Here is a 20,855-nt window from a genome sequence, read left to right as displayed (position 1 = left end):
TCTATCTTAAAATGAGGATATTTCATTATTTGATTCTCTATTATATTTCTATAGAGAGTTGACAATTTAAGCATGTTTTAGTATTAGTTGGCTCTATTGAAATATGTGGCCCCTTTACTAATTGAACCTTCAATTTCGTATGAGATATCATAAGCTAAAATTTTGAGTTTATGATCTCCTTTTTGAAATTTTTTAAATTTTATTCATAAAGTTTTCTCTACAATGTTCATAGTGGTGAAAGTAATCTCATATATTGATATAGTTGTTTTTTTCAAGTATTTTTGAATTTTCATTATTGTTATGAAGCTATTATTCTCCCCTTAAAGCGCTTCATTTTGTGATATATGGACTTGTTTTCATATGCATAATATTTTGAATAATTTATAGTAGTTCCATTCCTTCAACTTTATTACTTTAATTTAGTTATTATAAAGTATTGAAAATTCGACCACTTTGCACTTTTTTAAGCGACAATTATAAGTATAGTGGGTATTAAGTGTCATACAATATTTAGTCTTTTGTCTTGGGTTTCTTTGTGCTTTCTTAGGTTGGTTCTTGGTTAGGATCTTGAGTGGTTTTTGTTAAATAGATACCAAAGCAAGTTAATCTTTTGTTTGTGGTCATTGGCTCAACTAGTCTCCTAGTCTTCTTTTCTAATACTTCTTTTACTCTATACTATTTTTTAAATTTTTAATAAATATATTAGGCTCGTTGCCTCTTGTGGAAAAAAATACACTAGGAGATTATTTCATTGATTAAGCATTGATGAGGGTCTTCCTATGACATTACTTTTTCTTTTATTGAATTAGTTTATTGCTTGTTTTCTTGAAGGATTATACCATTTTTATTCATCAGAACTTTAGATAATGGTTGAATATTTAAATTTAAAACAAAAAATAATAATTAATGAAGATATGGTATTCTAAATTATTTTGAATTACTAAATGTCTTATACTTTCTCTATAAATTTTTCATACACCACTTATAGATTGAAAATTTAAGTATTATACTTAAAGATTTTCTATGTCAAGTAGGATTAATTATTATTAATAATGAAATTAAAGTGCAATATATTTCATATAAAGCATTGAAACTCAGCACCCTTATTAGACTAGAATTTGAGACATATATGAAGATCATAATGACACCCCAAAGTTGTATAAATCCTTATGGATTGTCTTGCTCATGTAGATCATTTTGATAATATTTGATATGATGATGATTAAACTATGCTACCAGATATGTGGAAAATTATTGAATCTAAAACTAACCTTGAGATTGTAACATATAAGGAAATTGGTGTAGGGGGTGTAAACCCACAAAAGCTATTGAATTAGGCCCTATCTCCTTTATGTTGCATTGGAATGAATATGATACACTTAGGTTCAAAAGGGAATTGATTGCAAAAGTGGATGCAATGGGTTCCTTCAACATTGTGCAATTGAGGAGTTGATGTATCAATATAAGATTGATGGGGCTAAATGAAGGAAAATTGACTTTCAATATACATAGAGATCTAACACAAATTCTACTATTGAAAATAAAACCTACAAACTAAAGCTAACAAGTAGATTCTTGATTTGGACTATAAGTTGTAGGCTATAGTTGAGACCCTTCACAAATCTTTAGATTTGGTCCCAAAATTGGTACCATTTATTCCTTCACACATGCAAGAGAGAAATTTTTGGGTAGATAGGGGTTCACTTCAGTCAAACCCTACGTAGATAGGAATACATCTTGGTTACTAGCTAGTTATAAGAATACCAAATAATAATAATAATAATAAGAAGAAGAAAAGGGACAATGTTATAGAATTGAGATTTGGTTAAGTTTAGGTTTTGGTTAAGTGGTCCCACCCTTCTGTATTTTATTGTATTGGATACAAAGTTGATTGTGTTGTCCCTTGTTACATGGGAAAATTTATGTAGGACCAAAGAAGTAGGGAGAGTAAATCTTAAAAATGTTAACGATCACAATCTAGCATTAGGAGAAAACTTGGTTTGGAGATAAATACCTGTATCTTAAATGAGAAAGAATTCTTATATACAAATAACTTGATGGAAGTGATAACCTAAGTATTTTTAGACATGTTTACTTGATGTAGTGCAAGGCAAGAGAATCCCCAAAGGAGATGTCCTAGCCCCCAACAAACAACCACACAATGGAAACAATACAACAAAGTAATAACATGACAAGATATAATACCAAATCACAACTCTTTATTCATAAAATAATGGATTATATGTAATATGCCCAGTTGTAAGGCCTTCTGGGTTAGGGCCAACTACAAACAACAATTACAATATCAGTTCTACAAGATCCCTCAAGATCCAACTTCACACACCAATCCCGACTAGTCCAGATCCACAACTAGATAAGAACAACAAATAGAATCCATACTTGTACCCTTAGGTCGACCAAGCTATCCTCCAGTTCTCAAACTGCAACCCTAGCTCATCAAAATTTGCATCTACACTTCATTCCCTTCTCCAAGCTTGAATGAATCATCCTCATCCTCATCCTCATCGTAAAGAATTTAAAAGACCCCCTTCTTATACCCAACTAGGCCACAAGTCAACCTAGCTCATTAAAAACTAAATTAAATCCATTACATAAAATATAGGTTGAGCCACAAGTCGACTACAACATTGAATTAAATACCCATACATAAATTAAATGTCAAAAGTTGGTTCACAAACAACTCGGTACCAACAAAAACCAAGACCAAGCCCAGTGTCAACAAACCAAGTTGAGCACTAGTAAATTTATAATCATTGTTGAGCTCCTAGACCATGTCGAGCACCATAGACATTGTCAAGCTCCAAGACCTCATCAAGCTCCCAAGCATTGTTGAGCATCACTAATTATGTTGAGCTCCCAAGCATTATCGAACATCATAGTGTGTGCCGAGCTTCCAGAGACCATGTTGAGTGCCATAGAGCATGCTGAGTTCCACAAACCATGTCAAGCACACATATCTATTGAACTCCACCACTTTGAGCCAAAATCCCTCCAAACATGCAGGATTGCAAGCAAGCCTAGGATGCTCCTTCATTATCACTTGTATGAGCAACACATCAATCTAACATAAGTTTCATAGATTATAATACAAATATGTATGATATAAATAGAATAATTATTTTATTTTTTCAGAAAATAATATTTTGATGTGTTCATTTTAGTTTTAAATAAAGAAAAAAAAATTATTTAATAAATTTGATTTTGATAGTGGATGGATGAAATTCTCATAATTCAAACATCTATGAAATATGGTTTTAAATTTATAATTTAAAAAAAAATTCTAATTCATTCATATATAAAAATGTAATTTAATAATAAGATAAATATAATAGATATTTTTTGTTAGAATATATAGTCCACTAATATAACTAGGGGGTGGCGGTAGTGAATTAGTTATCCAACTATCATCACATACATTAACCTTAAACAAAATTAACCATGTGAGTAATATAAAATGAAACCACAACAAGATACCCACACACAATTAATGTTAGATATGTTAATTAGGGAAACCCTTGATTAGAGAGACAACCCTAGTGGGGATGGTACCCACAAGATGATGTACTAATATAAATATTCCTATCAGAGGATAGGCTCCATTAGGAGTCTATTACAACATTCAATACATATGAGTCCTTGTTAGGAGAATTTGAATCTCTATTAGGAGATTCAAACCCTGTTAGGAGTTGTGTCAATCCTATTTTAGGAGTTGTGGAAGACAACTGGACCCACTACCCAAAAAAATCAAGGTTAAGATCAAAGAACCCACTATCTAAACGATCTCTATATTATTCCTTGTAGAATAATAGAATTGAAATGTACTTCCTTCCTCTATCTCTATCCTGTCAACCATACTTATGCTCCTTCAAATCTTATAACTAGATCTCATACTATGCATCCAATGATCCCTTGGATCACTTAAACACATTTAGTAAGCATTCTACTCATTCTCACACTACGCACTGGTACTTTGCATCCTACTTGATCATCTCATCCAAGTTTACAACAACTAAAGAAAACAACTTTTCTTTATATTATATCTTCATCATATTTCCTTGAGGTAACCTTCAGGCTTTCTCAATTAATTAAAATAAGATAGTTAATTAATTAACAATTACAATAACACTATCGGCTTATAGTCTATACAAAACTTCACACATGTGAAACCATGTCTTGCGCACATGCTGGCATTATCATATGACTATCCTCTATCACTATGTGACTGTGCATATGTTCATTACATCTTAAATGCAAGATAGTGATAGATCATCAGAGCTCTATTTTTCTATGCTTTGTTTCTACACTACTTTTAGTAAATCAAGTGTAACTTCTGTACACCATTGACTCAGACTTAGTCCTCTTAACCACATCACCAAGATAACCTCAGGAATATGTCCTCTACTATGAATCATGTAAAACTTCCTCAACTTTTGTGCATCTTAAGATTACTGACTATTGTTCTTCTAGCCTTTGGAAAATTACTACTATGTTGACATCAATGACAAATGTAACATATGAATACTCTTCAATGCTTAGGATACTCCCCCAATTTACTATCATCAATATTTATGCTAACAATCTCCCCCTTTGGCATTGATGGAAACATATATGAAAAACATCTAAGTTTCAATAATACCAAAAAGTGCTATGCTGGTGCTACTACTACTCTCATCTTCTCAAATCCTCTTCATTAATCAAATCTAAATTCTCTAGAATACAACTCTATTCATCTTCTTCTTCTTTAGGATAAAAAATAGTTGTTCACACTAAACAAATCACAATACATTAGATGCATATTCTTGCATCGTTACATGAATTTTTCTAAATCTCCCTAAAGATATATCTCTCTCCCATTACTTAGGAGATGTTTTTAATGTGTATCTCTCCCCCATTGACATCAAAGTCAAAGGTGTCAATCACAATACCAATTGTTAATCAGCTTCTCAAATCATCAACTGGATTGAGTGTCCAAACACACTGTTCAATACCAATTACCAAGAATCCTCCATGACTCAATCCATACTAGGTACTCCCCCATTTAGGAAGCATCAACATTTAGTCCAGTCTAACCATAGAGATTTGTACCACTGGATTGATGCACTCCTTGTATCATCTACTCTGAAGTAGCTAAGGGCATAACCCCTAACATATCTCTTAGGTACTCAAAAGTATCTTTAGGCAAAGGCTTCATAAAGATATTTGCATTCTAATTTTTAGTACTTACATACTCCAACTTTATTCCCTTTTCATCTTCTTTCTCTCTCAAAACATGATACTTTATGGATATGTGCTTTGTCTTAGAATGCAATACTAGATTCTTGGTGCCTTATAGTTATAGTGGACATTCATCGCCTTCCCTTAGTTTGAACACCCGGGGAATCCTTCATGCCCTACCCTACCCTACCCTACCCTATAATTCTAAGGCTAAGGCTAAGGCTAAGGCTAAGGCCCCGACTTAACCTTAGAATAGTAGGGGGCGGGCTAGGGGCTAGGGGCCTAGGGCCTATTCTTCTATTATTGCCTATTATTTTATTGTGATTGCCTACAGGGAGGGATAGTATATTGTGGTGAATGCATGCAGGGGGCCCCTACTATTCTATGGTCTACATTCTCACTATACTTGTGTTATCACAGTAAATGTTAACAAGTTCTGTAAACTCAATCCAAATATCCTTCAACATTTGTTTCATACAAATATCTTGATTGCAATTATTTTCTACTGCAACATACTCTACCTCAGGTATACTCTGAGATATACAATCCTCTTTCTTGCTCAACCAAGAAACCAATCTTCCTCCAAGAAAGAATGCTCCACCACTGGTGCTCTTTCTGTTATCCATACTTCCTGCCCAATTTACATTAGTATATGTAAAAAAAGTGAAGTCACTTGATTTATCATACCAAATTCTATAATGAGATGTATCTTTCAAATATTTGAATATCCTCTTTACTACTTCATAATGATACTCTTTTGGATCAATTTGAAATCTTGCTACAATCCCAACTGTATTCTCTATATCTAGTCTTGTGTGAGTCAGATATTGCAATCCTCCAATCATAGATCTATACTTCTTCTCAACTATAGGTGTTTCATCTTTAGTAGATAGCTTGTGACCTATTATCATGGGTGTACCAACAAGTTTGCAACTTTCTAAACCAAATCTTTTCAATAAGTCTTTCAAATACTCGATTTGTGAGATAAATAGCCCATCCTTGTTTTGCACAATCTACAATCCTAAGAAAACCTTCATTTCTCCTATCATATGCTCATTTCAAATTCATTTTTCATCTCTTCAGTAAACTTATCACTTTCTTTATCATTTCCTCTAGATATTATGTCATCCACAAACATTACAATGATAAATAAACCATCATCAATTTTTCTTAAATCCAAATTACCATTTGTTGTACCTTTGATAAATCCAAGTTTAGACAAATACCTGTCCAATCTTGCATACCAGGTTCTAAGTGCTTGCTTCAAACCACATAGTGCTTTCTTTAGTCTACATACAAAATATTTATCTTTTGTCAAAGGAAATCCATTAGGTTTCTTAATGCAGACTTCTTCTTCAAGTTCTCCATTTAGAAAAGTTAACTTGACATCCATTTGATAAACCTTGAAATTCTTGCTTGCTACATAAGCCAAGAACATCCTTACTGCTTCCATTCTTGCCACAGGTGCATATGTTTCTTCATAATCTATGCCTTCTTGCTATGAGTAACCTTTGCAAACAAGTCTAGCCTTGTTTCTCACAACCTCTCCTTGCTCATTCATCTTATTTATGAATACCCACTTGGTTCCTATAATATTTTTGTCTTTAGGTCTAGGAACTAATTATCAAAGTTCTTCTTTCATAGCTTGCATCCATTGATCATCTTTACATGCATCATCTATGCTCTTAGGTTCCACTTGAGAAATTAGACACAACTCCTCATTCACTTTGTTCCTTGTCATCACACCTTTATTCTTGCTCCCAATTATTTTCTCTAGAAGGTGATTCTTTTTCATGTTTCTACTGGAAATAGGTTTTGACATCTCAACTCTTATCTCTTCTCTAGGTTCATATCTCTAATCTTCTTTATGCTCAATAGATACATCATTCTGCAAGTCATTGTTAGTCTCAAAAAGAACTTCAACATTTTGTCTAACAAATCTAGAATTATCCTCTTCTTCATTAGAATTATAATCTACCATCTTCTCTTTAGTACCAAACTTTTCATCAATCCTTGCATTTGCAAACTCAACCATTATCTTAGTTCTATAGTTGAAACATCTATATGCTTTAGTTTTCAATGAGTAACCAAGAAACATACCTTCATCACTTCTAGGATCAAACTTACCAATATCATCGTCTCTCTTTATGTAACACTTACTTCAAAATATTTTGAAGTATTTGATGAATGGTGAATGACCAAACCATAACTCATAGGGTGTCTTGCTCATATATTTTCTAATATGTACTCTATTCAAAGTACATACTACAATGTTAACTACTTCTCTACAAAATGTCTTTTAGACATCATTCTCAAATAGCATCGCTATTTCTACTTCTGCTACTGACTTGTTCCTTCTTTCACAACCCCATTCTGTTTAGGTGTTCTAGGTGAATATAACTATCTTTTGATTCTATTCTCTTCACATATAATGTTGAACCCCCTAGAAGTAAATTCTCCTCCTTTGTCTGATCTCAAACATTTAATCCTAACACCAAATTCATTTTCGATTATATTCTTAAATATATTAAATCTCTCAAAGGCTTCAAACTTCTCTTTAAGAAATGCTACATATATCATCCTAGTGAAATCATCAACAAAAATTATAAAGTACCTTTCTCCATAGAATCCTTTGGTTCTTGTAGGACCACTTAGATATGTGTGAACAATCTCCAATTTCTCTGTTGTAGAGAACTTCTTGCTAGGTACAGACACTTTCTTCTGCTTACCCAAAAGACATTCCTTGCAGATAACATTAGTAGGCTTAATAATCTTAGGCAAATCTATCACTACAAATGTGTTGCTAAGTTTCATAGTATTATCAAAGTTTATATGATAGAACCTTCTATGCCATAACCAACTGTTGTCAACCTTTGTAACCAAACATATTATTTTAGTAGGATTCAACTGAAATACATTACCTTTGGATTTGATTCCAATAGCAATCAACTTACCATCTTTGTCTTTGATAATGCAAGTCTTTTCTATGAACTGCAAAAGATATTCCTTGTCTACCAACTATCCAATACTTAACAAATTATGTTTCAAACCATCAACAAAGTAAACATCATTAATGCTAGTTTTACCATCAAGAGTAATAGATCTAATCCCTATAGTATGATAGGCTACATTGTTACCAACTCTAACAATACCTCAATCATAATATCTAAACTTGACAAATTTGTTCATATCACCAGTCATGTGATGTGAATATCCACTATCAATTATCCAATTTAATTTCTTCTCAACTTGGGTAACTAAAGCTTTCTCTTCTCTTATTTCTCTATCAATATCATCTTTCTTGATAGCCACAAATCTTAATTCATCATCACTTTCACTCTATTCTCTTTCATCAGATTCTTTAGTTTCATTAGCATATAAATAATTTCTATCCTTAACTCTTCTAGGATTAAGTTTGTGATTTTATTTTTCACATGGTATTAGAGCTTTGAGGCCCCACATCCATAGTGAGTTAGAGATTTTTTTTTTGAGATATTTGACATGGCAGAAGATGCAGGAAAGATATGGCAGCAACCACTGTCCTTCAATGGATAGAATTATGATACATGGGCAAAGAAGATGAAAACCATAATGGTTGCAAATGATTTATGGGAGGTTGTGATTAATGAGTTCAATGATGTGATAGACTCATCTCAATATGCTGCCCTCTCAAATCCACAAAAGACTCAGTTGAAAGAGTCAAGGAGAAAGGATGCTAAGGCATTATGTGTTATTGAGGCAGCTATGACAGAAACAATTTTTCGCAAGATTGTAGTAACAAATTATGCAAAGGAAGCATGAGATATCCTTGAGATAAACTTCAAGGGAACTGATAAGATCAAAGTAGTGAAGCTACAAATGATTAGAAGAGTGTTTGAGAAGCTTTAGATGAGGGACAATGAACCTATTGCAGAGTTCAACTCACGAATCTCCACTTTGATAAATCAGCTCAAATCAAATGGAGAAGAATTATGATGAGCAGAGAATAGCAGAAAAAATATTGAGGAGTTTGCCTCAAAAATATGACAATCTTGTCATGACCATAGAGGAAGAAAAGTACCTCACCACATTGACCATGGATGAGTTGATGAGAATTCTTCAAAGCCATGAGCATCAGATAAACAGATCAACATCTACTTCCTAAGAGCATTCTTTCAAGGCTCAAGAGAGTTCAAGAGGTAGGGGGAGAGGAAGAAATGGCTTTAGTAGAGGCTCAAGAAATAGAGGTCATGGAAGGAATGGTCAAAGGAATGCTGTTGTAGAAAGCTCAGGAAGAGGAAGCAACCAAGAGAGAGCAAACACCTCTCAAAACAACTCTAGAGGAGGTAAGAAGAATTACAACTCCAATAAGAGTAATGTTGAATGCTACTATTGTCATAAATATGGACATTATGCAAGTGAATGCAGGAAGAAGAAAGGTGATCAGTCAAAGAAAAATGCTAATGTGGCTGATGTGAACATGGGAAATGCAAACAATTCCATAGCCTTCATCATGTGTAACATTGGTGAAGAAGGAAGCCTTGAGGTTTGGTACCTGGACAACAGTTGTATCAACCACATGAGTGGTAATGAAAGTTTATTTTCTTTCATTGATAAGACTTTTAAGTCTAAAATTAAAATGGAAAATAATGGAACCATTCCCATAGTGGGAAAATGATCTATTATGGTCTGCACCAAGCAAGGTGAGAAGAAGGAAATACAAAATGTGTATTTTGCCCCCAGTATGAAGCACAACTTGATGAGTGTTGGACAACTCATTCAAAATGGATATAAGGTGCTGATGAAAAATGATAAGTGTGTTATTCATAAGAAAGATAGGAGTAATATATTACTTGCAGTAATCCAAATGACAAAGAACCGAATGTTCCCGTTGAGGATAGAGACATGTTTCTGTTCTCAAGTCAGTGCTGCACCTCCCAAGCATGCATGTATAATAGCACATCAAAAATCAACTTTTAGGAGCATGATTGAAGACCCCTCCAAGCTTTGGCATCTCAGGTATGGACATCTTGGCTTTTTTAGTTTAAATTTGTTGTGCAAGAAAAGAATGGTAGATGGTTTTCCAAGCATTGTAAATTCATATGACAAGTGTGAGGCTTGCATATTGGGTAAGCAACATAGGCTTCCCTTTAATTCTAGAAATTCTAGAAGGGCTAGAGCACCATTAGAATTGGTGCATTCTGATTTGGTAGGCCCTATGCAAATTACTTCTATTTGGGGGAGTACTTATTTTATGACATTCATAGATGATTTCAGTCGTAGGACATGGTGTATTTTTTGAAGAATAAATTTGAAGCATTTAACAAATTTGTAGAATTTAAAGCCCTGGCTGAAAAAGAATGTGGACACTATCTTAAGGTCCTTGGAACAGATAGAGGAGGGGAGTATACCTTCAAAATGTTTGTAAATTTTTGCAAGTAGAGTGGCATAAGAAAAGAGTTGACAACCTGTTATACTCCGCAGCAAAATGGAGTGGCTAAGAGAAAGAACAAGACTAGTGTTGAAATGGCAAGGAGCATGATGAAAGCAAAAGGGCTCCCAACTAAATATTGGGGAGAGGCTATAGCAACAACGGTTTACTTGATCAACAAGTGTCCTACAAAGTCTGTTCATGACAAGATACCTCTTGAGGCTTGGTCAAGGGGTAGATGGATAGTTGAACACTTGAGACTGTTCAGATGTGTAATATATACACATGTGCCTAAAGAAAAAAGACAAAAATTGGATGACAAAGGTGTGAAATGAAGAGAAATGGTGTAATGCCATGGATGAGGAAATAGATGCTATTGAAAGGAATGAGACATGGGAGTTAACTACTTTGCCTCCCAAGAAACAAGTAATTGGAGTGAAATGGGTATACAAGACCAAGTGCAATGCTAAAGAAAAAATGGATAGGCATAAGGCACATTTAGTGGTGTCAAGGGTTACAAGCAGCAGTATGATAGAGATTATGATGAGATATATGCCTCAGTTGCAAGAATGGAAATTGTGCGTACTGTCATAGCAATTGCAACCCAACACAAATGGAAGGTATATCAAATGGATGTGAAGTCCACCTTCCTAAATGGTGTATTAAAAGAAGAAGTTTATGTGGAGCAGCCACCTGATTATGAAGTTGTAGGTGAAGAACAAAATGTTTATAGATTGAAAAGAGCTCTTTATGGGCTCAAGCAAGCTCCAAGGGCATGGTACAACAAGATTGACTCATATTTGATGAGCAATGGCTTTAGCAAAAGTGACGGTGAGCTCACACTTTACATCAAGGCAAAAAATGGTAATGTGTTGATAGTTGTCTTGTATGTAAATGATTTAATCTTCACCAAAAATGACAATTTCCTAATTGGTGAGTTCAAAGAGGCCATGAAAAATGAATTTGAAATGATAGACTTAGGTCTCTTGAAGTATTTTCTAGGCATAGAAATAAAACAAATGCATGATGGCATCTTCATCTCTCAAGAAAAATATGCAAGGCAAATTTTGGAGAGATTCAAAATGCAGAACAGTAAGGCAACCCCAACACCAACAATAATAGGTCTAAAGTTGAGCAAGGAGGATTGCAACAAAAGTGTGAATTCAACACTATACAAGAGTATGGTTGGAAGCTTGATGTATTTGACTGCAACTCAGCCAGACATAATGTATATAGTAAGGGTGATTTCTAGATTTATGGAAACACCAAAGGATTTTCATTTGCAAATAGGAAAGAAGATCCTAAGGTATGTGAATGGTACCAAGGGATTTGGAATTTTATATACTACAAATAGTGATTTCAAGTTGGTTGGTTACACAGATAGTGATTGGGCTGGAGGTCTAGATGATAGGAAGAGTACTTTTGGATACATGTTTCATATGGGATCAGGTGCAATTTCATGGGCATCCAAGAAGCAACCTATTGTTGCTCAATCTACAATAGAGGCTGAATATATAGTAGCAAATGCAACAACATGCCAAACTATTTGGTTAAGGAAGATCTTGACAGATTTGAATGAAAGGCAAGAGGATGGAACCATAATTTATTGTGACAACATCTTCTCAATTGCATTGTCCAAGAATTCAGTCTTCCATGGAAGAAGTAAGCATATAGAGATCAGATATCACTTCATCAAAGAGTTGGTGAAAAATGGGGATATTAAGATAGAATTTTGCAATTCTGAACAATAGCTAGTAGACATATTTACTAAGCCTTTAGGCATTGGAAGTTTTGTACACCTAAGAGAGTGTCTTGGTGTAGTTGATTTGGATCAGAAGTGATCCTTGTTTGTTTGGCTCGGGACAAAGAGGGAGTGTTAGAATATTTATTGCAGTAGATGTTTGCCCTTGGAACCAAATGCCCACCTACCACCCCTAACGACTTGCACATCCGTCAGAAACAATGAATGCGGGTAGGTGAGTTTTTCAAATTTGGAAAAGAGGGGGAAACATTTTTTTTGGCAAGAGACAAAAAAAAGGAATAATTTGATCCATTCAATCAGTTAGTTGGAAGAAGTGATTGGAGCAGAACAGAGCAGAGAAGGAAGAAGGAAAAGAAGTTGATAAACAGATCCAGTCGTCAGAGTGCAGAGATAAAAAGAAGTTTGTTTCGTGCCTGCAGTTGCACGTGTTTCTTCTCTTGTCATTCTATAAGTTTATTGTTTGTTTCAACCTGTGAAGCAGTGATTGCTTCAGGTGTTATTGGATGTACCCATTAGAGCTGCAAGTTTAAAGTTTAAAGTTCTAAGTTTTTATGAGTTTGAAGTTTTAGGGTTTTTTCTGGTTGAAGCCGAATGCTCCTAGATTTTGTAATAGTTTATCATATTTGAATAGCAAGTAAGCAAGCAGGCATACTAAAATCCATTGTTCTTCCTCTATTTTTTTGTTTTTGAGAAGTTTATTGTTGAATGCTTCATACTTCAGCTCTCTGGTTTTAATGGTGAAAAATTCACGTTGTAAGTCTAGTCTCTCGGTCTGGTCTCTATCTTGGTTATAACCTTGTAGTTTAAACCAAGTTCACTCGGCATTGCTTGCTGCCAAGCTCAGTCGGCATTTACTTGTGCCGAGTTTCTCTTTGAGTACCAAGCCCACTTGGCTTCCTCTTGTGCCGAGCTCACTCGACACCCTTTGCTTGCCGAGAAAAACTGCCACTCGACACCTTCACGTGCCAAGCAAAATTTTTAGTTTGTGATTTTATTTTTCACATGGTATTAGAGCTTTGAGGCCCCACATCCACAGTGAGTTAGAGCATTTTTTTCTGGGATATTTGACATGGCAGGAGATGCAGGAAAGATATGGCAGCAACCACCATCCTTCGAAAATAAAACATTTTGAATCTATGTTGTAACTATTAAGGCAAGAGCCTATAACACAATGGTTAATTGTGAGCATCTCATTGGGGGTTCTCGAGTTTGAATCTATTCAAATTTAACAAATTCTTATTTCCACAAACTATTGTAACTTTTTGAAACATCCTTCTTCCTTTAAAACTAATAGAGTTCATAAAAGTGGAATATAAGTAATGAATATTTAATAACAAGAATTCATTTAAATGAAATGATTAAAATTTAATTTAATTTAATAAAAATAATATTAAATAAAAAATATTAATCACTAATCACAGGTAATTGCAATACTATACCCTAAGACAAATACAATAATAATATTACCATACATAAAACAGTATTATTTTAAAAAAAAATTGAAAAACAGAGAAAATAATTTGAATTCAATGATTTCCAAGTATCTTTTAAAGCCTCGAGTAGTTGTTATGCGAGTCCAACCTAACTAAATATGCCCGTGACTTCGAAACAAGTGTAAATACCAAGAACGCACATTCTTCCGAACAAGATTGAATAACAAAATATAGCCAAATAACTGTTGTCTTGTCACACAATTCATTTAGATATTAACGTATGAATTGTGTTGCCACACAATCCTTAGATAATTAATATTTACATATTGAAATTCAGATAAAATACTAGCTTAATGACAGAGCATACACACTGACTGGGCTCCTCACAGTGTAATTCCCATAGCTCCAAGTTAAGGCACCTGAAACCAATGTTTTGGTATCCATGGATTCACCTTCAATGGTGACATTATATGATAGTTTCTGGTTTAGAGATGAAAACGATAATGTCTCTGGTTCCACTGTCACATTGATTCCAGATGGTGCACTTACAGTCACCTTGTATGTACTTGCTGCAACTCCTACATTGGTAACACTTCTCGGAAACACAGCTTCAAATGCTTTTCCTGGATCAACAAAAGCCATTATTGAAGGGTAGTTTAGTAGTCGTGCTCCATTTTTAGATAGAGTTACAAGATCACAACTACTGAAATCTCCTGTCACCAAACGCAAAGTTGTATCATTGTAACCCTCCCTGCAAAGCATATCAATGTAATCATCTACACCAACATCATAAACAAGCCCAGGATCGATTGCCTTCATTGGATTGATCTGGCCAGCTCCATACCCAAATTCTGCATCCGCATTCCCAGGTAATGTTTCATCCATTGCAAATGCTGCATCACAAGTTAAAGTGTCACATATTTGCTTTTGCAATTGAAACTAGTTATTGGAGTATCTATGTAATTAAAATTGGTATAGGAATTGTTTATATTCAAGAAGTCTTTATTTTACCTGTAGTCAGGAGAGCTGATTTTATAGCTGCAGGAGACCAGCCTTTATGATAAGACTTAACAAACCCTGCTGCTCCTGCAGCATGAGGGCATGACATTGATGTTCCTGATATTATATTAAAGTTGGAAAACCTTGTGTCTTGTGGATAGCCAGTAAGAGATATATTTTTGGCCCAAGATGCTAGAATGTCCACACCTGGTGCAGTGATGTCCGGCTGATAACACATAGCCATCATTATCTTCCATTCAACATATATATGGCTTCCAAATACATTTTGGGAACATATCAGTAATATCCTCTTGAAACTTTTACTTCAGAATTTAGACTATGTTATGAAAAAGATTTTTTGACACATACCTTTAGAATGTCCAATGTAATTGGATTGAAACCTCGTGATGAGAATGAAGCCACTATCGGCGCAGGTGCTTTAGGGGTGGTTGTTTTTTGAATGTTTGCAATTGGAGAGCTGATGAAATGCAAATATCAATTTCATGGGCCCCAATATATTTATCTTCATTTAAGATTACAACTTTAATGGAAGTTACCTGGTTGAGTTGATGTAAGACAACACAGTTTTTGATTGACTGGTAGATATTATTGTGGCGGGGTTTATCCATGCAAATGCTGTGTCATTGCGTCCATCATAAATTATAACAGCACCAGCACCACCAGCTACAAGGACTGAATAATCTGGAGGAGTGCTAACGAAATTGCATACAACTATCTTTCCTGCCACTTTTGTTTGATCCAAAGAACCGAATAGACAACCACTGAAATTTTTCATAGAAATAAGTAAGCTTTGAGAATCTTGATAGAAACATAGTCTCTAAATTGCAATAGTGAATTAAGGTTTGTTTGTTACCTAGAGTTGTCTGGAGTAAAGCCTCCAGAAATATTAGCCACATCCCCTCCATATACCAAAGGATACCATGGTTTCTCCATCGTGTATGTATTTATGGCAATTCCCTATTGGGGATTAAATGTTTTCATGAAAGAAAGCTGAGTTTAATTAGGGAGGATTGAAAATTGCTAAAGAATATTTTTGTTTGTTAAAAGTGTTTGATTACTTTGTAGAAATGTTGGACTACTTTCAAACATCACAAATTATAAAGAAGTCACGTTTGTAAAAATAAGTCAATTTTAACTAATTAATACTTTTAATCTAAGGATCAAACCTTAACATTTGATGATCCGCATATAAATATTATTTTTTAGAGAAGTTTAGAACTTTACCTCTACAGAAATGTTGTTTCCCAGAAGAATTTCAGTGTCCATCTTGCGATCAGTGGTACTTGCTGCAACAGTTAAAGACCAAGGAGAATAATTTGCAACAGTTGCTCTAGAGGGTCCAGAGTTTCCAGCAGAATTGGATACTAGAACTCCCTTCTGCATTGCATGAAATGCTCCAATGGCAATGCTGTCTTCGAAGTAGTTGATAGGAAAAGGATATCCAAGTGACACGGAAAGAATGTCGACACCATCATAGATAGCATCATCAAATGCTGCAAGAATATCAGCATCACCACAACCACCATCAGCCCAACAAACCTTGTACATAGCAACCCTTGCACCAGGAGCTCCACCTCTACTTTCCCCTTGAGCAATACCATACAGACTTGCATTTTTTATAAAGTTTCCAGCAGAGGTAGAGGAGGTGTGTGTTCCATGCCCTTCTCCATCTCTTGGAGATGGATAATCTCTTTCAGGTGGAATACTAGTGAAACTACGGTAAAACTTTGCTCCTATAAGTTTTCTGCAGATTCAATCAAATAACACAGTTTAATTTTCCTAGAGAGATCGTGGAAATTTAATTATGCACAAATATATGAATAACAAAATGAATAGGAAAGAGTGTAACTTGTTGCAGGCAGAGGCAGGGAAATCTGATGATGTCTGACATCCACCCCTCCACTTAGAAGGAATTGCACTAAACCCCGTGTCCGTAAAACTATCTGACTCTGGCCATATTCCTACAAAAAGATCAACACAGATGTGAAAAACTAATGACTAAATCATCAAAGCATTAAACTCTCTCAGATAGTTGGTTTTCAGTCACTTTCTAAGAAATTATTGTTCATCTAGTTACAAGTTAAGCCCTTAACCATGGTAATAATCTTCTGTAATTATCTGCATTGTATTATTTGCTTCTCAGTACAAAGTCTATTATTTAACTTCTCAATTCTGTCAAATGACTCTTTTTAAATATTACATATTTAGGAACAAATTGAGCTTAGGAAAAATAAGCTAACTTTGATTATTTAACACTTTTTATCTAAACATTAACTCAGTGTATGATGTTTAAGCTATCTGCTATAGAACTATGAAATTAACTACAGAAGTTTGAACTCCGCTCTTCCAACAAATTTACCTGTGTCCAAAAGGCCAATAATGATATCGCTCTGAAAATCCAAGCCATTGCTCTGAGCAGATGCAGGCAAGCCAACGAAATCCCATGATCTTGTTGTTAATGTTTGCAATTGCTTGCTCTCAAACACAGAGACCACACCATCCATTTCTATAATTCAAACAGCATATAAAAACAAATGAATACCGTGTATACCCTTTTATATATACACAAATACCAATTTAAACATAAATGCAGACCAGCTTACTTGAGAGCTGCTGAACATGGGATGGAGAAAGTGTAGCTGCAAACCCACCAAAGCTCTTCCCATAACTATACTTCAAAGATTCCATGGCTGCCTTGGAACTTTATCACCAATATTACTTTATATTAGCTTAAAAAAACTACCATTCATTTTTAAAAATTGCATAACATGAAATTAGAATATGGCTAAAGTAATAACCTTCCATGTAAAGAGTCAAGCATTTCAAGATACAAGGTAGCAGGTGCTTTGTCAGAATTCCCACCATCTTTTGGCGGAATAGCACCCATATAGACCACATAATCCTAATTTAACACAAGAAATTTAACCGTCAGCAAATATTATGGACATGCTCAAGAGTTTGTGAAACTAAATACTTCACAAGTTTATCATTACCTTTCTCATGTCTTGCTCTGGAGATTCAGCTTTACAAAGCATCTGAACATGCGACATGGTCAGAAACGTTAAAAACATGGAGAGAAGAAAATGGTTTGTCCCCCGGATTGCCATTGCAAAGGATCAAATGTTATTATTGCTTACTACGATTTGATAAAACTATAGTCAAATGGGACCTTATTTATATAGACCATTGTTGGCATTCTATTTCAATTCTCTGTGACTTTGATTGGAAACAGAAAGAAGACTTATTCGTTGTTGTGGCTTTGTATTATGAATATGGCCAAAAATAGGATCACAAGGATGATTTTTAAGATTGTACGATAATTCTGTTTTCAATTGAGGTCGACTCGTTATTTCCCTTCTATTCCATATTTTAGGAATATTTAGTAAGTAGCAGAGACAATACAAACAGCCAAAATCCAAACATGAGAACGTTTGTATTAGACTACAATTTTTAGACGACCAATGAATCAGACACAAATTAAGGTTTTGAAATTAAATATATAGTTTAAAATGATTGGATTCGACAAGGTGAAATTCTTTGTTCTTTCATAACGATTTAATGATGGATATTTTTAACATGCTGTAACTATTAAAAGTGACTGACAGCCATTTTGAAAGATTAACGAGGCATCATTGGTACGATTTTATATTATTTTTAAGTTAGACCACAAGTATAATTTTGAGTGTTTATACTTGATTTTGGTTTCTATTTTTGCAGAGAAAACTTATTTTAAAAAATGAAGTTCTGATGGCATTTATTTATTTATTTCTTTCATTAAAGAATTTGATAAAATTTGACATTTTAGATTTTGTATAATAATTTAGTTTGAGCTGTAAAAAACCTATTTTCTAAATCTTCTCATGAAACTTACAAAATTATTTCACATATTTGTTAGATTTATTTTTATCTGATAATATTCAATTTTTTGAATTTTATTTGTTAACAATTCTTGTTAATATTTCTATAGAGTGTTCTAATTAGAAAAAGCGGGAGAGGGCTTGAACCCAACATAAAAAATTACATCACATCTAAAAAAGATAAGCGGAGAGAAATTCACAAGAAGTGAAGACACAAGACTTTTAAATGGAACCACAACCACACAAAGCTAACCTAAAACACCTCAACAAAGGAGCTACGAAAGTAGATAACACCAAACAACAAGATGCAAGAGCATTGGAAGAAGGAACCAATGCAAACCACAAACAAATGTTTAAGAAGATAAGGCACCAAACAACCTCAAATGAGAACGCATGACAACCATGGATCCAACCAGCACAAAACAAGAGAGGGCATAAGTAATGGAAAAGACAAAGAAATAGTACAAATAACACCTTATTGCCACACATAGGAAGGAATCCAAGTGTCAAGGTGGGTAGAAAACAAGCACCTAAAATGGATAGTTGTAGAGTCCCAAAAACCCCAAGCACTGAAAGGCTAAGCACAACAAAAGAAAGGATATCTGAATGTATCACACAAAAATGAGAAGAATAAGGAACAAAGATGCCAGCAAAAGGCCTACTATGGAGAAATTGATCCACCAGACATGAAAAGGCCAAAGTATTGTGGAGAAGAAGAGAACGCAATACAACACCAACACCACAATTGCAAAGAACAAGCACCAAAATTGCAAACAACAAGAGAGATGGACCACCCCAACACACCAAGCCCACACAACCAAAGAGGGAAGCAACACTAGAAAAGGAGCTAGAGCAAGGATGTAACCCAAAGCCGTGAAGAAAAGGAAACCAAAGGCTCCCAAAAGATAACCGAGCTAGCAAAAAAAGCCAAACTAGTTCAACCCACGAAAAGAGAAACCCAATTCAACCTCCCGAAACACCAACAAAAGAGGAAAATGACCTTCGAAAACCATCAACAACACCTTTCCACCACCAGCAAACCACCTTCATAAGTTGTGCCTCCACCTCAAAAGGTACTTCTACCTCAAAAAGAAGCACAAAAGATAAAAAATAGAACAAGAAGAACCTCAACCACCATTAAGGCATGAAGAGAAAACCCACCTCAAAAAGGGTAGTAGACTAGGGAAAACCTCACACACCACCACTAGCAAGAGAAAAAATGTAAGAAAACTTGCAATAAAGAATATAACCGTTTCCACATAACCCATAATAGATCTGAAATAAATATGTAATTAAAATCCACATGTAAGAGAATAGACAACATACCTACAAAAATTGTGACACAAGATATATCTTGGAAAACCCTCACTGAGGGAAAAACCTAGCCTCCAAAAAAATCCATCACCATGTATTATTCAACAAAAATACCATTGCAATACAACCATGGAATCCTTAAAAGCCATAGCCACTACCAAACAATCCATGTGAACAAACATGAATCTACACATCCCATGCAATGCTTCCAACCTTCACAAATGCTCCCTTGGCTAACCTGTCAAGCCTTGTCCCGCTCAACTCTTTCCCTTTTTGCCTTCTTCTTCTTATACCAACAACTACCCTTGTGGCTGCTTATATAGTAGCAAGTCTCACAAAACCATCGAGTGGTATTACATAAACCATGTGCTACCTAACCCATTGACCCCACATTCATATCGAAAATTTAATTCTTTTCCTCAATATTAAATAATTGCATGAAATATTATCACAATGTTACAATACAACTCAACAAGTATATCCTATTGGAATCTTTACATGTTGCATGTCAATCTAGGCTCAACATTACATAATAAAATAAAATAATACAATATAATAATATTATGCAATATATGCAACACCCATTATCTCAACAAAATCCCACTTGCTATATACATTGCATAGGGTCAAATTGTAGCCACATAAATGAACAAGGGAACAATCCCTCCTAGCACATCCACTATCATGGATCAAAGTACACAAAGTGCTCCATACTAGTACCCACAAAAAAATTAAAGTATCCAACATCTCGAACATGAATGATCTCACCTTCTATTATGCCACTACCACTGGACATACACGAAAGACATCCAAAGAGAAAGCCA

The 20,855-nt window shown here is 34.6% G+C and overlaps 1 protein-coding gene across 1 annotated transcript; it reads right to left on the bottom strand.

Moving 5' to 3' along the window:
- Nucleotides 1–14,185: 14,185 nt before the first annotated feature.
- Nucleotides 14,186–17,967, bottom strand: LOC149538205 (subtilisin-like protease SBT4.14). The gene is made up of 11 exons (XM_089802436.1): nt 17,854–17,967; nt 17,659–17,762; nt 17,464–17,561; nt 17,220–17,366; nt 16,710–16,821; nt 16,085–16,604; nt 15,714–15,817; nt 15,397–15,621; nt 15,209–15,317; nt 14,852–15,065; nt 14,186–14,733 (listed from the first exon to the last, which is right to left on the bottom strand). Exons 1-11 carry the CDS (start codon nt 17,965–17,967, stop codon nt 14,186–14,188), a joined length of 2,295 nt encoding a protein of 764 aa, XP_089658562.1.
- Nucleotides 17,968–20,855: the final 2,888 nt, after the last annotated feature.

Source organism: Cupressus sempervirens, chromosome 9, assembly GCF_028749045.1.
Source record: "Cupressus sempervirens isolate cs-2001-9-10 chromosome 9, ASM2874904v1, whole genome shotgun sequence".
NCBI lineage: Eukaryota > Viridiplantae > Streptophyta > Pinopsida > Cupressales > Cupressaceae > Cupressus > Cupressus sempervirens.
The sequence above is the reverse complement of the archived record's forward strand: the minus strand, read 5'-3'. Positions and strand labels throughout refer to the sequence as shown.

What these genes read in the sequence shown, in the direction of transcription:
- LOC149538205 (XM_089802436.1), bottom strand. Translation starts at nt 17,967, where the DNA reads ATGGCAATCCGGGGGACAAACCATTTTCTTCTCTCCATGTTTTTAACG. An exon ending in CAGAGCAAGACATGAGAAAG is followed by an intron (nt 17,763 to 17,853) that starts GTAATGATAAAC and finishes GTGTTAAATTAG; the next exon opens with GATTATGTGGTCTATATGGG. An exon ending in TTTACTCCAGACAACTCTAG is followed by an intron (nt 15,622 to 15,713) that starts GTAACAAACAAA and finishes GAAAAATTTCAG; the next exon opens with TGGTTGTCTATTCGGTTCTT.